At 36.7% G+C, this 21,208-nt stretch overlaps 1 protein-coding gene across 2 annotated transcripts in view; it reads left to right on the forward strand.

The window, feature by feature from the left end:
* The window catches only part of LRP2 (LDL receptor related protein 2), a 123,849-nt gene that overhangs the window by 35,339 nt on the left and 67,302 nt on the right, over positions 1 to 21,208 (forward strand). For both annotated transcript variants that reach the window (XM_062604788.1, XM_062604789.1), the window contains exons 11-28: positions 1,381 to 1,550; positions 3,727 to 3,950; positions 4,723 to 4,929; positions 6,666 to 6,868; positions 7,457 to 7,597; positions 8,514 to 8,717; positions 9,580 to 9,772; positions 10,905 to 11,030; positions 11,323 to 11,453; positions 12,207 to 12,344; positions 13,213 to 13,494; positions 14,666 to 14,905; positions 15,487 to 15,606; positions 15,954 to 16,070; positions 16,767 to 17,144; positions 18,010 to 18,258; positions 19,610 to 19,821; positions 20,286 to 20,470. In XM_062604788.1, coding sequence (XP_062460772.1) covers positions 1,381 to 1,550; positions 3,727 to 3,950; positions 4,723 to 4,929; positions 6,666 to 6,868; positions 7,457 to 7,597; positions 8,514 to 8,717; positions 9,580 to 9,772; positions 10,905 to 11,030; positions 11,323 to 11,453; positions 12,207 to 12,344; positions 13,213 to 13,494; positions 14,666 to 14,905; positions 15,487 to 15,606; positions 15,954 to 16,070; positions 16,767 to 17,144; positions 18,010 to 18,258; positions 19,610 to 19,821; positions 20,286 to 20,470 — 3,520 coding nt within the window. The remainder of the gene's footprint in view (positions 1 to 1,380; positions 1,551 to 3,726; positions 3,951 to 4,722; positions 4,930 to 6,665; positions 6,869 to 7,456; positions 7,598 to 8,513; positions 8,718 to 9,579; positions 9,773 to 10,904; positions 11,031 to 11,322; positions 11,454 to 12,206; positions 12,345 to 13,212; positions 13,495 to 14,665; positions 14,906 to 15,486; positions 15,607 to 15,953; positions 16,071 to 16,766; positions 17,145 to 18,009; positions 18,259 to 19,609; positions 19,822 to 20,285; positions 20,471 to 21,208) is intronic.

The raw sequence follows: 21,208 nt of genomic DNA on the forward strand, positions 1-21,208 counted from the left end.
GCCTTCCTTAATAGACGAAATCTTGCTTCTGTGGATGGCAGTTTCCTTACTTGCTGTCTGTGGAACTCGGTGGGAACAAGAAATCAGGGAGCCTCACTTTTTCTAGAATGACTGTGCCATGCCCGAAGATGGCTTTGCTGAATGGTGAGCTCAGACACTTGTCTGTGAGAGACACTATGTTCCTGGCTTCTAGTGTCCCAGAGTCTGAACTTTGTAGGAATGCTTGCCTCACACAGAATGTGGTTCCCTGTCAACTGTAGGCAGCTGCTCCTGGTTGTTCACCTCCTGCTCTGTTCTGAAAGCAGGCCATGGGAAGCCCTTCTTTGTGGAGACGTGATGGCCTAACGCACTTTTGTGTGAGGCAGGTGTTACTGCCTGTAGGAACTCAGTGGGAACTGGAGTCCCTCCTTGGCATAGCTGATCAGCAGTCTTTCTTCTTAGGAAAGCATGAACTGCCTAGTTCCCTCCCCCTTCCTTCTTTCCTCAGTCATGTCTGAAGAGCAGTCATCATCTTGCAGTTTTCTAAGTTTGTCCTCAAGAAATAGGGATTATTTTTTCTTTTTTAGCTAATGAAATATACTTGACTGTACTAAGGGAAAGATTGCCTGTTTCCAGAAAAAGTCTGTATCTTTCACAAGAAGCTTTCTATTCAAATTAGTGTGACTTTTCAGCCAGTGAGTCATTTGCAAAGTATTGATTTTCTATCTGATTAATGGGGGAATTTCATATCTGCTCTGTTTCCCAGGATTCATTTTTGCTTTAACTGGGAAAGATTTTATGTATAGGGTGAATAGGTTTTGAACTGAAGTATATTCTTGTCAGACTTACACTGAGTCTTTCAACAGGCATCTGCTTTGAAAGTGAACTTCTGTCAGAGACTTGCTGGAATCTCTTTTCTGTTGTAAGATACAGCAAAGATTTTCTGATGAGAGAATTAAGAAGGTGGCTAGGATAGAGCAGCACATGGAAAGCTAAGAAACATGGTCTGCCTGCTAGAATCAAGGAATATCTGAATCTCATGGGGCAGAAAAATCTTAAAGTTTATACTTCGATTAAGGAGCTAAAGCAAAGAAATAGAAGATCAGTAATAGCCTTGTAGAGTTTAGATGCACAGGGGTTTTGTAAAAGTTTTACCTGGTAGGGCTTTAAATACTTGAAATACTTTTAAGTACTCCTGCCTGCTTTGCTCCAGGTCTAGAAATCAAAGGCAAATCAAAACAAGTTAGTACTCATATAGAAACATTTATACAGACTGTAGTCTAAGCATCTACTAAAACCTTTGTGTCTGGTGTGTAGGAACCAGCATGTGTATATTTCAATGCCCCTTTGCAAAATAGCTTGCCTGCAGAGCAGTCATACATTTGTTACCCCTGCTTTCAGCTGGTGTTGCATCAATTATTTTTTCCAATGGCCGCGATTTACTGATTGGAGATCTTCATGGCAGAAGTTTTCGTACTTTGGTGCAGTCACAGAATCGTGGGGTTGCAGTTGGAGTGGACTTTCACTTTTACCTGCACAGAATCTTTTGGACTGATACAGTGCAAGATAAGGTAGGTAGACATTTCAAGAAGAATATGTTGTTCTGTATGTGGAAGTAGAAAACTGCAAGAGGCAGAATGTGTTGATAGGCCTTCCTTTTTGAGAGCAGAAACTGGCCGTATTTTTGTTTTCTAAAAAAAAGCTCCTTGAAATGTTTTATGTTAATGACTGCATTTTTCAAGCTATACTATTACATGTGACATATTAAACAAAGAATCCTATTATATGGGAATGTCTTGAGCAACTTTTAATTTTGCTCGAGATGGAGTCCAAAAAACTAATTAAGAGAAATAGTAGACATTCTTTCAAAAGTGAACAATTTTTTCTTGGTAATTTTTTGAAACATGATCGTTTAAAATGTAAAAGCTGTGTTCCTTCCAAGATGATAAAGATCAGATGTCTTCATATACTTCAAATGGCACTGTAATTAGCTTGGATAACAAATATTGACAGTATTTTGTGTAATGAGCCAATATTCTCTTACCTTTATTTTTTTGTATTTTTTTTAAGTAAATATTTTAGCTTCAAGATACAGTAAACCAGAGTAATTTTAAAAAGCAGTCTGGAGACCCTTGTGAAAGTTGGACTTTACCTTGTTCTTTATTCTGTTAGCATAACTTAGCATTTTACCTGGACCGGTTTTGTTTCACTAAAACTCCACAATCTTCATCACTACGTTGATTGTTGTGTAGAGCGGTGGAGAGTCCATGGCCTGCCTTCTGTTGACACTACTGCTGCATCAATATGGTGTCACTGTCCTTATTCTGAACCTACACATAAACTGTTGTTTCTACTACAGTTCTGTGTTGCTTCTGTTGGGAAGCATACTGCATGGCTACCAAGTAGGATGGGATCTGTGTGCACAATTTTTGACTTGTTCACAATTCTGGCATTCTTATTTTCACTGCTGGGGGTTCCCATTACTGCAATTGCATTGACAATGGTTGAAGCAATTCAGGGTCAAATCTGAACTTTGATGAGACCAAAGATTTATGCTGTCTCTGTAAAATGTATAAACAGATGATAATGAGGTTTTTTTCATTGCAAATGCCAGATGTCCAGAACTACCTTTTTATCTGCCCCAATATAGTTAAATCCTAATTAACTAATCTAATTAAGTCCCAGCTCAAATACCTAGATTAAAACAGTGACATTATGAATGTTCTTATGTAGTGCATATTTCCACCTGATGTCTTAAAATAAAAATTAGAGGATGTGTTTTAGTTGTCCCTTTTGTTTTTAAGATTAAGATATAAACTAAACTAGAGAATTGTAGGTTGTGTTCTGTGTCATCTTTATCTCATTTAGTGTACTGTCTGATAACCTAATGCCCATAAGCTCTTCCATCAGCAAGGTTTCCAAAGAACAGAATAGACAGTTAGATGATTTGCTTGATTATTGTTACCTGGACATGAAGAATATTTAAAATGATACAACTATTTCATCTGTTAATTTTCTTGCTTTTATTTCCTTGTGGTAATCTGTATTTTCATTTAAACACATTTGAAAGCTCATGCTGTTGCTCCAAAAGGGATGATTCCTAGCTTTTTGTATTACCCATTTTTATGATCACAACTGTACCTATGGAATTGCTGTGCTTATGCTGTTTGCCTCAGGTACCTCTGAGCTTGCTTGTAAGATAACAAAACTATTTCTTCTTAAGCATGATGCTGTTTAAAATTAGCCTTAAATAGAGAAGACCAGAGGCAATGCTGAGCTTTCTCCTTTCTGTCAGGATGGAGAGGATTCCCTTTCTTCACTCAGCAATTTCCCCTTAGTGCGGTTGGTGCAGTGAGAGCTCCCCCTCTTGTTTCTAGTCGCTGATGAGAGCTTTGCTAAAGCATGTTCATTTGTTTTCAATTAATGATAATTTCTAGATTCCACAAAAGCAGATACACTTTCCTCATCTGTTTCAGTGCATGGTTTTGCACAAGGCTGTTTTAGTGTGTTACCATGTCCATTTTGCAGAAACAGTAGTTGAAGGCAAGCCTCCTGTGGTTTTTGCATTGTTTCCCAAAGTTTTGCAGAAAACCCTAAGCTAAGTAATAGCTTAGTGGGTGACGTGGTTTTATCTAGTGGCCGACTGTGGATCAGTCGTGATCAGTGTGATAACAGAGGACAAGTGCCGTGTGTGTTGTGATTAACAAAACATCATGTGGGCACTGACAATATTTGTATTGTTTTCAGGTTTTTTCTATTAATATTGATGGCTCTGATTTCCAAGAAGTTTTAAATGTTTCAGTTGACACACCTGAAAATCTAGCAGTGGATTGGGTTACCAATAAACTATACGTGGTCGAGACCAGTGTGAACAGAATAGATATGGTTAATTTGGATGGAACAAACCGTGTGACACTTATTGCTGAAAATCTTGGAAATCCTAGAGGAATAGCACTGGATCCAACAGTTGGGTAAGTTATATATGTCAGGTAATGGTCAAAGCTGTCAGAAATTCCTTTATTCCCATGCAAAAGGAGAAGAACTAAGAGATACCTGGGTTTCTAAAATTCATTTTAGATATAAGATGTTTTAAATGTTTGCAATCTGTTGTAATCTATTTTACACCTTAAATTGTTATAGGAGGGCTGACACTGCTTTTATTCCCAGTGTGTGGAATCTGTTTTATGGCTGGAGTTGTATGTTCATGAGCAGCTCTAAAAACAAAGGAACAGTGGAATTGGCCTGCAGAAGAGTTGAAGTTGTACTGAAAGACATCTGTTGTGATACTGCTATTTGAAATAAAGTGGTGGAATGTAGCCAGGGAAGCTAGTGCCTCCCAGCCCAACAGGCTTTAAAAATGTATGCGAGCCATGAAAAATTGGATCCTCAGAGAATGGGAAGAGGAATTCCATGCAACTTGTCGTGATGGATGCTGCTTTCATGATGCATCTATTTGTCACTGATTTATTTCTGGCAGTATACTTAAGTCTATTTTTAACAAGGGAAACTCAGTATTTCTGAGGTCTTTTGGGTGAAAGCATGTTTCTTTCTAGATTAATTCTATAGAAGAAAATGCAGATTGCTTCTTGGGCAGGAGATATAAAGTGTGTTCTCATAATATGCCAGCTGAGAATCATCTCTGTCCCAAAAGGGTGCTTCCCTTTCACAAATTCCATGTAAAATGTAGGCTGTTTTTGTTTTTTTTTTTTTAAATCTCAAGGAAACTTATTTTTTTCTTTATAGTTATTTATTTTTCTCAGACTGGGATAGTCTGTCTGGTGATCCTAAAGTGGAAAGGGCCTTCATGGATGGCACAAACCGTCAGGATTTGATAAAAACAAAATTAGGCTGGCCTGCTGGAATAACTCTGGATATTGTGATGAAGAGACTTTACTGGGTTGACAGCCGGTTTGATTACATTGAGACTGTAACTTATGATGGACTTCAAAGGTAGGAGAAATACTATTCCTTGGAGGTTACAGACACTGATTGTTTTGTATGTAATTCAAAATAAGATTTGTCTAACAAAGTGAGATACACGAAGGATGAAAATTATGACATAATGAATGTGATGCACTTTGATAACTGTGGTGTCATGCTATTTCTAGACAGTCCTTAATTCCTCCATCATTCTTTGTCCTTTTTCAACCTCAGATACCTATTGCACTTCTTCCATAATTTACTTTTTTATAGCCCACTACTACAGCATAGTTTTCTAGCATTTCTTTATATTATTTTTGATGTATAGACATAGTCTTCCATCGTAATTTCTTTGCATCTTTTTTTTTTGTGAATGAACTTATTTGAAATATTCCCCTCCAAAGCACCACTTTGTGTAATGTGTATTAAGTGCTCTTCTTGCATTTTATAAATCTTTGCTGTCAGAAATTAAGTCATCACTCACCCTGTTGTGATGCTGGGGAAACTATATCACAGCATGCAAAAAAGGGGTCTTTGAGGTTTTATGGGACTTTGTTGTATAAAACAGTGTTGAGAAGCCTGCTTATCTCTGCATCTGTGATTAGTGTCTGTTACTCAAGCACAAGAAAAAATTGTCCCCTTTAGCATACCTCCTGCAGATTGCCTTGAAAAACAGCCCTCTGCTCATTTGACAGGTTTATTGCTCAATGTAGTTTTTTACTTAAAAATTATAAAAATAATGCTGTTATCAGGGTTTAGGAAGACAAGAATATGTTTAGTAAAATCTCTGGTTTTTGGAGATAAAAACTTACAGCAACACCAAAAATCTTGTAGATGTTGTGCAAGTGAGCAAGAGGCAGAAGCATAGTCTGCAAAGAATGTTAAATTACAGCTTACTGTCTACTTGTGTTGCATCTTGCATCCCTAAAGCATGAATCTAAACTGCCTGGGAAACTCTTATAGTAGTGCTGTAGAATTAATCTGATTTTCTAGACCTTCATAGAATCATAGAGTGATTTGGGTTGGAAGGGATCTAAAAGACCTTCTAGTTCCAAAGTTCCAAGCCTCTGCAATGGGCAGTGATACCTTCTACAGTCCAGGCTGCTCAAAGCCCCATCCAGTCTTCCTTCACAACTACATTAAAATGGTATTGTAGTGTTAGATATTTGTGTGAGGACTTGAATGTCACTCTTCATCTCCTACTATCTCCTACTTTATCTCCTACTCTTTTACTCCTACTACTTGCATAGAATAGATACCGATTTTTAGCATTTGTTTTTGTTTTGGTTTTGCATGGGTGAGTAATTTAAGCCAAAGTGGTGGTGGTTCATTTTTTGTTTTGTTTTCTTTGTTTTGGTTTGTTTTTTTCTTTTAACTGCATACATAGGACTTTATTTTTTACATTCAAGGTTTTCTGGCTATTTTGATTTCCTATAGGTGTCTTTGATTTCCCCTTTCTCTAATTTTCTCTCAGTAATTACAAATTTTTTACTACCTTTTGAGATGTTGTCTTTACTCACTGTGTTTTCTTGGAAATTGCTAACACTGTTGGTTGCTCTGTTTTCACTGTTGTGTCTTTTAAGTTTATGTACCCTGTATGTTTAGCTTAATCTCTTCAGCTCATTTGGTCTTTTTTATTTGTACTTTTGCAGCTTCTATGTAGAAGCCAGCGAACGAATTAATAATCTTGGATCCTTTTCCCCTAGTAATAAAGTTATTTTCTGGATAATATTTTGTAAATAATTTTAAAACCATCTTTGTGACAGGAGAACAATAGCTCATGGAGGCTCACTGATTCCTCACCCATATGGAATCACTTTATTTGAACACAATGTTTATTTCACTGATTGGACCAAAATGGCAGTGGTGAAAGCTAACAAGTTTTCAGAATCTAACCCTCAAGTCATCTACCAGTCTTCACTGAGACCTTATGGAGTGACAGTTTACCATGCTGCCAGGCAGCCATATGGTAAGAGAGCAAGGAGATTATTAAGAGAGGTATAGAAACTGTATTACCAAAAAAGTTGGTAAAAATTATGAGAGGTGGTTGTTTTGCTGTAAAGAGCTATTACTTATGATAAATAGATTTGTATTGTAAAACTAGACTGGGTTTCATTCGGCTCCTGCAGCTAATAAACTGTCAAATGCAACATTTAAGAGTGGGGAGGCTTATTAAATGTATGGATATGTGGTTATGAGCAGTATTGGTGTTTGTGACATTTTTTTCTTCAACACAAAATGTTGTTGGAAAAGGCTAGCAGTCTGAAATAATTCTGTGAGATATAATTCTGAAGTAGAACTATATGCAGAAAATTATAGCCTCAATGCTGCGTGCCAAGTATCTCTGTACAGAATGGCATGCTTGAACACCTGTTAGCTCTGATGTGATTTTGGTGCATTTTAGGGTAGAACTGATGGTGTAGGATTTCCATGTGATGTAATTCCCACAGAGGTCACATGATTTATTGTGGATGTTTAAAAAAATCCTGAAAAATCAAGATAATGATGCCATTAGGTTAATAGACAAAGTTATAATCCAATCTGTATTATTTTCCAGTGAGAAATCCTTGTGGGAGTAACAATGGGGGCTGTGAACAGATCTGTGTTCTCAGTCACAAAACAGATAACGATGGACTGGGTTATCGCTGTAGATGTATACTGGGCTTCGATCTACACGTAGATGGAAGACATTGTGTTGGTAAGAAAATGCCTTATGATCGCTGGATATAGCACTAGTACATATAGCTCTAGAGTTATTTTTAGAACACCTTTCCTCTTTCCAATAGCTTTGTGGGGTTAGTATGCCAAAGACTATGTGTTTTTTCATCCCAACTCCCATTGGCAGCTTTAAATGTAATAATTTTTGCTCAAGTTAATTTCAAGAAACAACAACTTAAACTCACCACCTTTTATGAACACTTCAAGAAAATTTGATACGGAATATATGTAGACAGCTGTATGATTAAGATCTTAATCCTGAAATTTAACATGGATACTTGCTAATATGCAGATGTTGTATTATTTTGAACACATAAACCCTGCTTTCTTGTGCAGTAGCACGTAGACTAGGTTGGTTTTCTCCTGTTGAACACATAAGACAAGAACAAAAGATTGAGTTCCGGAGCTGTGGGCTTCCAACAGCAATCTGCTGCTTCTTGTTTGAGTGCGTAATTGTCACGTATGGGAGGTTTGGCATATGTATCTATTGGCAAATTAAGCCAGACATGTTGTCTATAGTTTTACTATTTACCTGGCTAGCTGCAGTATGGTTTTGTTATTTGGTAGCTCCATAAAGCCTGTGAGTTTGTTTGTGTTTTTTTTAATAGATGACTGTAAAGGGATCACAGAAAATAGTTTCTGCTTTTATAGGACCAGAGTAATAATGCAAGAGGAATATCTGACCACGTCACCTAATATTCTGGGTTGGGTTTTGGTTTTCTTCTTCAGTTTTTAGGTCTGCGTATGTTAAAATGTCTATTTTCTCAGTCTCCTTTTTTTTCTGTTTCCAGCCTGTTAGTATTGCCAAAGGAAAATAAAACTTTACAGTTAATTAATGCCCACTTTGTCTCACTTTGCAAATAAGTAACGACTGAGTCTGAGCTCTCCTTTTGCAGCTGTACAGCAGTTCCTGCTGTTTTCATCCCAGCTGGCAGTGCGGGGGATCCCGTTCAATCTCTCCACCCAGGAAGATGTGATCATACCTGTAACAGGGAGCCCTTCATACTTTGTTGGAATTGACTTCTCTGCTCAGGATGACACCATCTTTTTCTCAGACACAAGTAAAGACATGATCTATAGACAGAAAACTGATGGTTCAGGTGAGAATCATTCTTAGGAATTGTAGAATAATTGTGGTAAGAAAAGTAGAATATGTATTTCTAAAAAGAAGTACAAAAAGTCACATTGTGAGATATGCAGATAAACCTGTGTCACCCCAGTAATCTGGAAACTGTCAAAAATGTTTGTTCAACTCATATTAAGCTCACTGAAGTATCCTGTTCTTTGACAAACTGGCTCAATGTGTTTGGGAATTAACTACCTGTAGCATTTCTCACAAATAGTATTTGTCATCACCAGTCTGTTTATGTACACAGTGGCATGAAACTGAAATTCCTTTCTAATTTCCCTGCCTGAATAGCAGGATGGTTGTTATGATATTGGAAAAAGAATATTATGGTTGTGAGATTTTTGAAAGTCCTATTTGTGGTAGTGTGAAAAATGTTTATCTCCAATTTATAATAATGATTAAATATATATTAAGACAGCATATAGTCTTCTGAGCTTACTTGCTGCCTTGGGTCAGAGTAATGGTAAACTGCAGCTGACTATTCCTATGCAAAGAGTAGGTAAGGTCTGGCTGTTGGGCAAGATGTCTTTACCACATTGAGCTTACTGACCTTCATTCATAAAACTCCTCTCAGTGTAAACTTAGTAACAGATTTTTCTCTCATCTTTAGCTAGTCTTAATCTCTCCTCTATTGGGGTTGTGCTCCTGAACATACACATACTTTGTCTGGAGCAAAGGGCATCCCTTCTTTCCTGATTGGTCTTTATATATGATAGCACAGAGGCAGCATTTTTACCGAGTAAATCCACTAGGTTTATGAACAGAATACTGCATTCATGCTATTTCCCTTGTTCCTAAACATTTACAATTGTTATGTGTATTATGAATTCTAGGAAGAGAAATCCTGACGGCTAATAGAGTGGAAAGTGTTGAAGATTTGGCCTTTGACTGGATCTCAAAGAATCTATACTGGACAGACCCTCGATACAGGAGCATTAGTGTGATGAGGCTGGCAGATAAATCTAGGAGAGCTATTGTTCAGAATTTAAATAATCCTCGATCAATAGTGGTTCATCCAGTTATTGGGTAAGTTTAGCTTTGATTCTTCCTTGAAACTATATGAAAAAATTGGTGGGGTTAGTTTTACATCTCATTCTGGATTTCTGTTTGGGTTTGTGTTCTTTTCCATCTCTTCAGTTCTCTTGTCTTTGATTTATTCTTGCCTGGGATTCAGCACCCAGAGGAAAGGGCAAAGTGATACACATTCCACGTGAAAGCAGCACTCAAAAGAATTCTCTTTAAAAGCGCCATTTTTTTGTTGTTTTTTTTTTTTTTTTTTAACTCCTGTGTGTTAAACAGGCAAAATAACTTTGTTTCTTTGTATCACTTGGACCAGAAAGCTGTTTCTCATAGTTGAAAGATAGTTTTCTAAGTTATTTTTAATATGCTTTAAGGTCCCAGAATGCTAACCTTGGTTCCTTTTTATTTTTATCTGTATTTCTTTATTGGAAACATATTAGATATTACTGTCTGTGTTTGATACAGATGTTACAGTATGTGATTCTGTGTACATAAAAGGAAGCCCTGCTTTTCTTTGATGCAAATGCCTAACCTCAAATTCAACACTGTGTTATTTGGCCATGGCATGCCAGCATTTCTTTCATAGCATAATTCAGCTTCCTGCTGCCATACTACTGAATTTCTTAATTCTTGGATATTGAATTTTCATGTTTGGTAACCAAATAGATTATTTTTGAAGTAATCTCATGAGAATAATGTTGAATTTGTATCCTTTTTTATTTCCTACTTGGTAAATTTATTTACCATTAGCTTCAACTCTGTAGGCATAAGTCAAAAGGATCAGGAGAAAGTTCTTTGTAATATTCATGCTTACTTGTAAGTATTACCTGGAAGATGCATTTTGTTTCTTGATTCTTACTTCTTACTTAAATGAAATCCCTGACAGTTTTAACAAAGCTACAGGTATTTTATGTCTAAAGGGACAAACCACTTCGAAAGATTTTGAAATCTGTTGTAAGAAGGATAAACGCTACTTGTCAGTACTGCTACCAGTTGAGGAGAGGGTCAACATAAAATTGTGTTTTTTAATATATGTACAGCTTTGTGGTGCAAAGAAGAATGTTAATACTGTTCGAATGCTTGCTCTGTTTAATTACATTGTATCACTGGGTTTTTGTCTTATGACATGTACTTTCAGGTATATATTCTGGACAGACTGGTTCCGTCCTGCAAAAATCATGAGGGCCTGGAGTGATGGTTCCCATGCATTGCCAATTGTGAATACAACACTAGGCTGGCCTAATGGCCTAGCCATTGACTGGAGGTAAGGACAACACAGGCAGCAAGCTTTTGTGCAGATGTGTTTCTTCCTCAAAAACTGTTAGAGCTTAAAAAGAAAGGAATTCTGTCAGATTGTGTGCATTGGTGTTTTCATGTTGAAGACCTTATTTTTTGATTTCTTTAAAAAACAGTGAAAGGTAAGATCTTCTCAGGATCCCTCCGCACATGACCCAATAGTTTTTTGTCAGGTTTAAGATTATTGTTTGAAAAAATTCTAGTGCTTCCTAATGGACATAATGTCATTTGAAGAGATACGACATTTTTGTTGTTTCTAGTTCTTTAAGACTGTATTGGGTGGATGCCTTTTTTGATAAAATTGAGCACAGCACCTTTGATGGGTTGGACAGACGGACTCTTGAACATATTACTCAGATGACTCACCCATTTGGCCTTACTATTTTTGGAGGTAAGTCTGGCAGTGGAAAATATTATCTATAATTATCACAGGTTGTTTTGTTTTTTTTTTAAATATGATGATCTGTGAGTATGTGAGATAAAATATGGCCTTTGTAATACTACTTTTCCTATAAGAAGCACTGTTGCAAGTTTCTATAAAATTATCTATTTAGTACTTTTTCATTTTTAGGATGTTTTTATGTATATTTGTGTTTGAATACTTTGAGGCAGATCAGATAACAAAGTGCAATAAGGCAGATTTTGCTGTGCTCCCAAGGTGGGCTACTCATGCGGGAGAGATGAGGTAAATCACCTCCCTAGGGCTGATCAGCAATTTCAGGATTCTGTTAATTGCATGTAGCGTCTTATCACTGGATTTATGTTGTGTGTGAAGAAGGATGTCAGCATTTGACCCCCTTTGATTTTGGGTTAAAATATCTTCAAAAATATTATAAAATTTTCTGTAAAGTTGTCTTACTGAGTGACTTTTAAAACTGCCTTGGAATTTGAAATGCCAGTTGAGTCTGTTATATCTCAACTTAAGTGAAATCTGAGAGCACTTTTTTTCCCGAGTTATGTCTGCCTATGACTGGAGGACTCACTTTAACTACATTTAGTGATAAAAGTCCTTGTATTTTTTGAGAAACAGTTATCAAAAAAATGGAAATTTACATGAGAAGTCTTTCAGTTTTTGCTCATCATGCTTCATCTTTTATGTCATATTGCTCTGTAATTGTTATATGTTAAATGTCTTTCAAAACAGGTTATGCCTACTTTACTGATTGGAGACTTGGTGGAATAGTTCGAGTGAGGAAGTCTGATGGAGGGGAAATGACTATTATTAGGAGGGGCATAAGTAACATTATGCATGTTAAAGCATACGATGCTCATTCCCAAATAGGTGAGCTCTTTAGTTGCACAGACAGATTAAGAAACAAAGTATCAGTACAGCAGGTTTCCACTTTCAATTTTAGGAATGGCTTTACTGAATCGTAACTGCTGGCATTCAGACACTTGCAATCACACATATATTTCACTATTATGTGACTGTGTGCAGTTTTCCTCCACCACTTCTGTTACTGTATTTAATAGCCTTGTAAAATGAAATTATGATTCCTTGTCTCTTGTGTAATTGTATCACTGATTACAACTTTGTATTTATTTTTTTTTCTGGTAGAAGTTTTAGTTAAACTGAACTATTTACTTTGAGGAGTTGGGTAAAAATTTATTGATCAAACTACTCTTCTTAAAGGAATCACTGTGCATAAATTACTATTTATTTCTTATTTTCACTTCTGATTTCTGTGCCCTTCTATGACCTAAATCAAGGATTTGGTATTGTAGTTAATTTAGTAGAACACCCAGTACACTTATCAAACATATGATCAAACTATGTGCTAAGGCTCACCATCAGTTTGCTGTCCAATGATTTGATCAGGTCTCTCAGTCTTGCTCTGACAAAAGTGCGTAGCATACTTGTTTCCAGACAGTTGCTGAAAATTGGCAGAAAATTGGACGAAATTTAGTAGTATGTTCTTGGCTTCCATAAACATTTGTGTTAATGAAGAGTATATTAAATGTGGGACTTATTATTATGACTTACTACTACTGTTTCTGTCAGTCAACTTGACCCTGTTTTACAGTGTATACAAAACAAGGTTTGCTGCAGCATCTTTTTGTTAAACACTTTCGCAGTTGCGATGCACTTTTAATACTTCCCAAGCTGCTATCAGTAGTGTATACATTGATCTTCTTTATCACTTTTGAAGGCTCAAACTACTGTAATAGAGGAACAAATCCCAATGGAGACTGCAGCCACTTCTGCTTTCCAGTACCAAATTTTCAAAGAGTTTGTGGTTGTCCTTATGGCATGAAGCTGGCTTCAAATCAGCTGACGTGTGTTGAAGACCCATCCAATGAGCCACCCACTTTGCAATGTGGCTCCTACTCATTTTCCTGTGGAAATGGAAGATGTGTGCCTCGCTACTATCAGTGTGATGGTGTTGATGATTGCCATGATAACAGTGATGAACAAAACTGTGGTTCTTTAAGTAAGTAATCCCTGTAATATACAGTTAGTGTTTGTGGTCTGCAGTTCAGAAAGCTTGGGTTGGTTTGATTTTGTTGGAATAAACCCTAGTTTTTTAGGGTTGTATGTATGGATAAACCCTGAAATCTACCTGGGAGATTAGTTACTTTGGAAATTATATGGATAACTGTTGGGAATGTGGGATTCAACACTGGCCACCTGAAGAATGCTCAAAAGTACTCATATCTCACTAGTTCTCAAAATTCCATTTACAGAGTAACAAAAACTTATCTTCTGAAGAAGAAAGCTGTCTTTATTCTCATTATCTTGTAAATTTTGAAAGATACTGGGATATCACTTGTCTTATTTTGATGCATGGGGAGGGACAAACCATCTTAATAAAGATGAAAAGATTTTAAAAATAGCACCATAAGAAAAATAACAAAGCCATATGCACTGTTTAACCTTCTTCTGAGTTTAGAGCAGCATCTTTCATTTCATTTAACAACTGAGTAAAAATTTCATTATGTTCATTATGTTTGGGCAGTTCTGATCTACTTGCTACATCTAGATTTTTACAGTGAAGTGGATTAAAGGCACATTGGGTCATTTCCCAATTTTACTGTTAAGTGTCTCACACAAAATAGTTTGTTGATCAAGTAAAGTGGGATAATTAGAGTTGATAAGATATCGTAAAGCAAATTCTTGGCTTTTAAGACATATTTGGTGCTTCTTTATTCAAAGTTAATACTTTCTTTTAAATCACAAACATGAGAATAGATCCCATTGATAAAATGTGCTCCTTAATGTGTAGGACTAACTAATATGACCAAGATACAAAGCATTTCTTATTTGTGTTCTATTTTAGAATAACTAGAATGTGGGTTTTTTTTGAGGAAACAAAAATATAAAGTAAATGGCTACTTGAAGAAGATACTTTTCTATATTTTACTTCTATTATTTCTGTTTTTCTATTTTTATTGATTCTTTCAGTGTAAAAAAGCTTGTATTCTGTTCAGTTCTGCAGCATGTTGGCGTGACAAACATTTTTTGTTTCAAGCAATGTACATTTTAGAATTTGATTACTATTTTAGACATTCTGTAAGTATATAAAATGTACTGAATACTCTGGCAGGGAGGGCAAGTTTTAGAGATATTCATCATCATGTTCTCCTGTTTTGTTTTTTATTTAGACAATACTTGTGCTTCATCAGCTTTTACCTGTGCCAGTGGGCAGTGTATTCCAGGCCGATGGCGCTGTGATAAACATAATGACTGTTTTGATGGCAGTGATGAATTGCATTGTCCTACACAAGGACCCACTTCATGTCCTGTAACCCTGTTCACCTGTGATAATAGAAGATGTGTTCCTAGGATCTGGCTATGTGATACTGATAATGACTGTGGTGATGGGTCAGATGAAAAAAACTGCAGTGAGTATCACAGCTGTCTGTTATTTTTCTAAAACACTCAGTATGTCTACATAGATATGTCTATTGGTGGAAGGATGATAAATGAAATTAGGAAGAAAGAACTAATATTTTGCAGTCTGGAAGATGTGAAAAACTCAGCTAATTTGAGCTATCAGAGCCAAGTAGAATGCAGGAAAATAATTAAAAAAAAAAATAAAAAGGGCCTAATGTCATAATTATAATCATAATCATGGTGCTGCATAATGCATACTTCATAAGTGATCTCATTTATGCCTGATGGTGTAATCAGCTGATCTAGTCTGGAAGTTTTTACCAGAAGTAAGACAGTAGTATTTCCATGTACTTCCTTTAGTGCTTTTACCACTGAGTGGAATCTTCTGATTATTTTCCATTAGTCCAAGCCTACATATGCATAAATAATTACTTGATACTAATGTATTAGTGCTTGTAATTTATATGATTACTAGTTGTTGCATTACATCTTGCAATTTAGTGGGGATGTCTTTCTACTGTCTCAGTATTATGTCGATTTCAGAACAGAGAAAAAGAAACACATCTGCATTTATTGTCATTCTTAATAGCTTTCACAGGTACTTGTGAACCTAGGCAATTTCAGTGTCCAGACCATCGCTGTATTGACCCATACTATGTCTGTGATGGAGACAAAGACTGTGTAGATGGTGCTGATGAGCATGACTGCAGTAAGTGTAACTTTGTTGAATGCCTCTTTATTGTTTCCTCGCTATTGCCCCCTGAGGGGTCTTTGGTGGCTTCATATTATCAGCTTCAAGGTAGCAGAATGCATAATAAACCTATCCATAAATTAATCTTGTTTATGATACTTGGTTTAGCGTTTTAGTAAGCCCTTTGATCTGTAGGTTAGTTGCAGGGGGCTGAAATCTGTTTCCTCTGTTTTCTGTAGATTCCAAGGTCACTGCATTTTCTGTATCCCAGGGAAATCATGGTATCCAGTGGAACTGGCCACATGTAGAAAGACTGGGTGCAGTCTAGCTCTGTGAATTCAATAACAATATTTTTTCTTTTGTAGTATATAACTGCAGTGCCACAGAGTTCAAATGTCTCAGTGGAGACCAGTGTATCAGCACTTACTACAGGTGTGATGGTGTTTTTGACTGTAATGATCACTCAGATGAAACTGACTGCCGTAAGTACATTGATGCTAAAGGCTTCAGTTATTACGTGATGCTTCTGAAAATTTCCTTTATCTGCACTACTGTTCTTAAAACCTCAAAATTCTTTTTAGGGAAACTTGTCTGGAAATACTATTTTCTGAGCAGAAATTTCAAGCACAGTAGGATCCAGCTCAGGAGTAGATTTTTCTGGCAAAGAGTGGAGCTTGCATTCCTTTTGGCTTAATGTTTTGTCTGACTTGGCACCTCAGCCCCAGGGTTTAAAAGTAAAATTAGTAAGTCTATTCATCTAGAAAATTGAAAACCTTTTATCTGTGAGAGTCAGATTGCAACTTTTCCTAGAGTAATTTTTTACATTTAAATTTGTTAAAATGTTGCAATGCAGTGTGGTTAAATCTGTTTTCAGCATGTAATTTCTTATTGCTGTGGACATGTGCATAGATATCTGTATATGTAGATATGAAAATTGCTTGCTCAGAATAGAATAGTTGAGTTGCCTTGTTTACCATATTACAAAGTAGGAGTTAAACTAATTGGATTCTGAATTGTCGTGTAAATTGACTGACTTTGATTCTATGGCCTGATCTAAAAGCAACACAGTTCTTAATTGTATTGTAACTATTTATGCAGGAAATTTACTGAACATAGTGATTTTGCTTCCCTGTCTAAAATTGAAATGGCTTCTGAACTGTTGAATGTCACTGTTTTAGCTACAAGACCACCAGGGATGTGCCACCAGAATGAATTCCAATGTCAGTCAGATGGCAATTGTGTTCCTGCTAACTGGGAGTGTGATGGGCATCTTGACTGTGCAGATGGCTCAGATGAACATCACAGATGTCTTCCCAGGACCTGTCCACCATCTCTTTTCCGCTGTGATAATGGCAACTGTGTCTATCGAGCATGGATTTGTGATGGTGATAATGACTGCAGGGATATGAGCGATGAGAGAGATTGTCCTACTCAACCCTTCCGGTGCCCCAGCTGGCAGTGGCAATGTCCAGGTCACAGTATCTGCGTAAATCTGAGCAAAGTATGTGATAATTCTGCTGATTGCCCTAATGGAGCTGATGAATCTCCATTGTGCAGTAAGTTACTGTTCAAGTATCTTCTATAGCCTACTATGTGCTGCAGCTTCAGAAATAAATGGATTTCAGCCTGCTGTATTTAGTGCAGCAACATTTCTGGCAGAAATTGTAAGCATACTGAAATTAGAGCACTAATTACTTAATGTAACTTGCTTGCAGTGAGACTGTGATAATGACATTTATTAGCTGTGTCCAATCTTGTTCTCTGAATTCAAAGTGTCTTCCACTGACTTCAATATAGGTTTTTATATAGCAATATGGGAATCAACTTTGTGTCCCTGAACATGTTCACTAAAGTGTGGTATGCTTTAAGTTCAGGTGAAATGTGATTCAGTCCTTAATATTTTCTTTTAAATTTCTAACTTCAAAAATCATGAAAAAAAATCTAAAAGCTCATGTGTAGCTAGAATTTGTGTTTATGTTGATTATGAGTTGATTTGAGCATAACCTTTTTCTTTCTTTCCTTCTTTCCTCCTTCTTTTTAATCAATTCACGTTCTCAGATGAACCCCAGCCAGGTACGATTATCAATGATTTTAAATTATTGTTTAATACAATTTTAGGTTTGGATTGGCACACTAATTTTTTGTGTATTTCTAGCTAGTTTTGAAAAAATTGTTATAAATGCTAAGCCTTCTGTTTAGCATCCATTTAATGGGATTCAGTAGCACATACTGTGTTGTTAGCTGCCTTTATGTGCATTGTGTGTGTTAGATTTTGCATAAGTCTCATATTGCATAACTGATGATTGTGCAGTTATGTTTTAGCAGCAGTCTTAGGCTAGTAATGCAATTACAAAGTATTAAATTTAGCATAAGAAGCTTTTATTAATTATTTGCTAATTTCCTTCCTCAATGCCATTTCAGATCAAGAGAGCTGCTCTGACAATAACGCTGGCTGCACTCATGAGTGTATTCAAGGACCCTTTGGAGCTCAGTGTACCTGTCCTTTTGGATACCAGCTGGCAAATGACTCCAAGACCTGTGAAGATATTAATGAATGTGACCCTCCAGGCTTTTGTAGTCAGCACTGTTACAATGAGAGGGGGTCTTTTAGGTGTTACTGTGATGAAGGATACATTTTAGAAACCAATGGGAAGGCTTGTAAAGCAGCAGGTGAGGAACATTGATGTCAACCTAAAAAATCACAACAGTGTCTGGAAAATATCCAGCTTTGTCATTTTCATATTGTTCTTTTTAAAAGACCTGGTGCCAACAGCCACTTCAAGTTGTTCAAGACGGATGACCCAGAGTATTAAAAGTGTCATCTGAGAGTTTTATTGGAAACTATTGTTTCCTTGAAATTAATGCATTTAAAGTAAAATTTAACCCTGTATTTATTTTTTTTTTTAAACCCTGGAGTTGTTTAAAATAATACTCTGCAAAATAGCAATGCCAGGCACATGTGAGCCATAGGTTAAAATTTTCTCTTTGCAAAGTTCAGTGTTTAAATCCCAGCCTTTCACAAAACTTACTTTGTGCCTATGCCATACTTGCTCACTTCTGAAGAGTAGACAACACTGCTACAGCCTACGTGTCTGTTGTTCTGTATCTCTTGCATAGTACACTGACAGTACAGAGGAGCTATATACTCAGTGGAATTTGTCACCACAGGTTTTCTGGTTTAGGGATATACTCAGGTTGTGGAAGACTCTTGCAATTTACCTGCAAATATGTTTGGCCTTTACTAATAGGGAGATTCTCATAGTTTGCTGTCTTCATGTTGCTATTCTTCAGTTGTTTTTCAGCAGTTTACCAGTGTAAACTGCTGCACAGTAATCTATCCACAGCAAGCAGCTGGCGTTCCTGTAATCTGTTTACTCTCTTTCCTGGTCCCCATGCAGTCAAAAGGTAGGAAAACGGAGCTGGCTGGCTAAAAGGGAGCAAGAACCAGGCTGAGTAGAGTAACTGGTAGTATAAAGAACTTAAAGGGGATTGAGTCAGGACTGGGATCTGAGAGTGGCTTATGGAGGAATGAGTGTTGGATGTCCTTACGGCATCCAAGTAGCAAACCGGTTGGACAGTGGGGAAGAGGACCTGAAGTCCAGATATGAGACTCAAAAGGGAGTCTGGTAGAAAGAGTAAAGGATGGAGAAACGGTGGAGAAGAGCCAAGGTAGATGCAGGATGGACAGACTGGATAAGATAAAATATTGTTTTCGAGGTTGTGAATGCTCTGTCCTGGCCGTGTTCAAGGCCAGGTTGGACAGAGCCTTGGGTGAGATGGTTTAGTGTGAGGTGTCCCTGCCCATGGCAGGGGGGTTGGAACTAGGTGATCTTAAGGTCCTTTCCAACCCTAACTATTCTATGATCTTTGCCTAAGAATTGATTTGAATTTGTCCTTTCAATATGTGTATCTAGATACAATAGCTTTGATGGTATAAAGCCATATCAAATTTCTCAGTGTTTCTTTTTCTCACAGAATTACTGTTGAATTAATTTATTTAATTTTGTTCTTCCTTTGACAGAGTCTGGAAATCTTCTTTTGCTGGTGGCAAGTCGTAACCAAATTGTCGCGGACAACATCACATCTCAGTCACACAGTATTTATTCTCTGGTTCGGGATGGGAGGAATATTGTGGCTATTGATTTTGATTCAGTCACAGATCGTATCTTTTGGTCTGATACAACAGAGGATAAAATTTGGAGTGCTTATCAAAATGGGACTGACAGAAAAATAGTAAGTTTTGCCATTATTCTTGTCTCTCTATTGCAGAGGGAAAATGAAGAAACTACCTCCAGTTAAGAAAGGGAAATCCCAGCATAGTTAAAAGAGAGATAACATAGACAAAGTGAAACAACTTCATAGCTACTAAGTCAACATTTCATATAGCTTTTTGAAAAATTAAACTGAATGCTTTCAAGAAGCCCTTTTTTAACATCAGGCTATAGCTTGATTTTCCTATTAGTAGGTGCTAAGTTCTTCAATAGAGCCACTGAAGTTAGTAGGAGTTTTTGGGTGTTTGTCAGCACTTTGGATGTGTACATTGTGACTCATTCTGCATAAGAGATCTAAAAGCGTTGGAGATGTCGTTCCCCATTTTCCATATCTATCGAAATGCAACAGGTAAAAAATTAGTATCAACCAGTTTTTTTCTCTGTCTCTCTCTCCTTTTCTGTTTTTAATATTTTGTTATTAAACAGGTGTTTGACAGTGGTGTCACCGTGACTGAAAGTATAGCAGTAGATTGGGTAGGTCGCAATCTTTACTGGACAGACTTTGTCCTGGAAACAATTGAAGTCTCTAAAATGGATGGGAGCCACAGGATGGTGCTGATCAGTGAAAATGTAACAAACCCAAGGGGACTAGTGTTAGATCCCAGAAATGAGTAAGATTCTTTTTTTTTATGTTTTGTTTTGAAAAGATGCATAATTTATGATGTGACAATATTCAGATTTGAGACATGCCCAATTTTTTTTATAATTGCAACTGACAAGTGCAAGAGAAAACTTAAGAAGATTTTTTAAAATAGTGCTTGCAGAGTTGATTTACTTTTAAAAGTCATAGGGTGATTTTGCAATCTCTTGCTCTGTTGACTGTAACAGGATGTTATTTTTCCTGTAAAACAGATTTTTCTACATTTGCTTCCTAGTACTATTAATTCAAAATTCTGACATATCATTATGAGTTGATGGTATACCACACACTTATATGTAGCATAATGTGGTATGCCTACCTGGCAAGGAAACATGTTCCTTCATAGCCCCAAATCTAAAATAATTATCTGTACTATATTAATGTTATCACAAAATCACTTTCCCATTTCAGGCAGCAAATGGCATAGAGTAAATCAAATATTATGATTTGAGCTGTTCATGTACAAACTTCTACTGTTTTTTGAGCTCTTCAGTGCCTTGAAGTCCACTTACTGCCAGCTATGTGGGGCTCTTCAGTTATATCACTGTTAACATTACCAATGCATGCCTGTAAAAATACAAACCCATATCGAATGATTATTTAGGAACTAGAGAATCAGATTATAATCAACTTTGAAAACCCATGATAGCAGTAGCTTCTATATGCTTCTATTACTGAGAAATGAAAACAGCAATAGAAGTATTAAAAG

This window comes from Pezoporus occidentalis, unplaced genomic scaffold (assembly GCF_034315485.1).
Source record: "Pezoporus occidentalis ecotype Australia unplaced genomic scaffold, CSIRO_AGI_Poc_V1 ctg88, whole genome shotgun sequence".
NCBI lineage: Eukaryota > Metazoa > Chordata > Aves > Psittaciformes > Psittacidae > Pezoporus > Pezoporus occidentalis.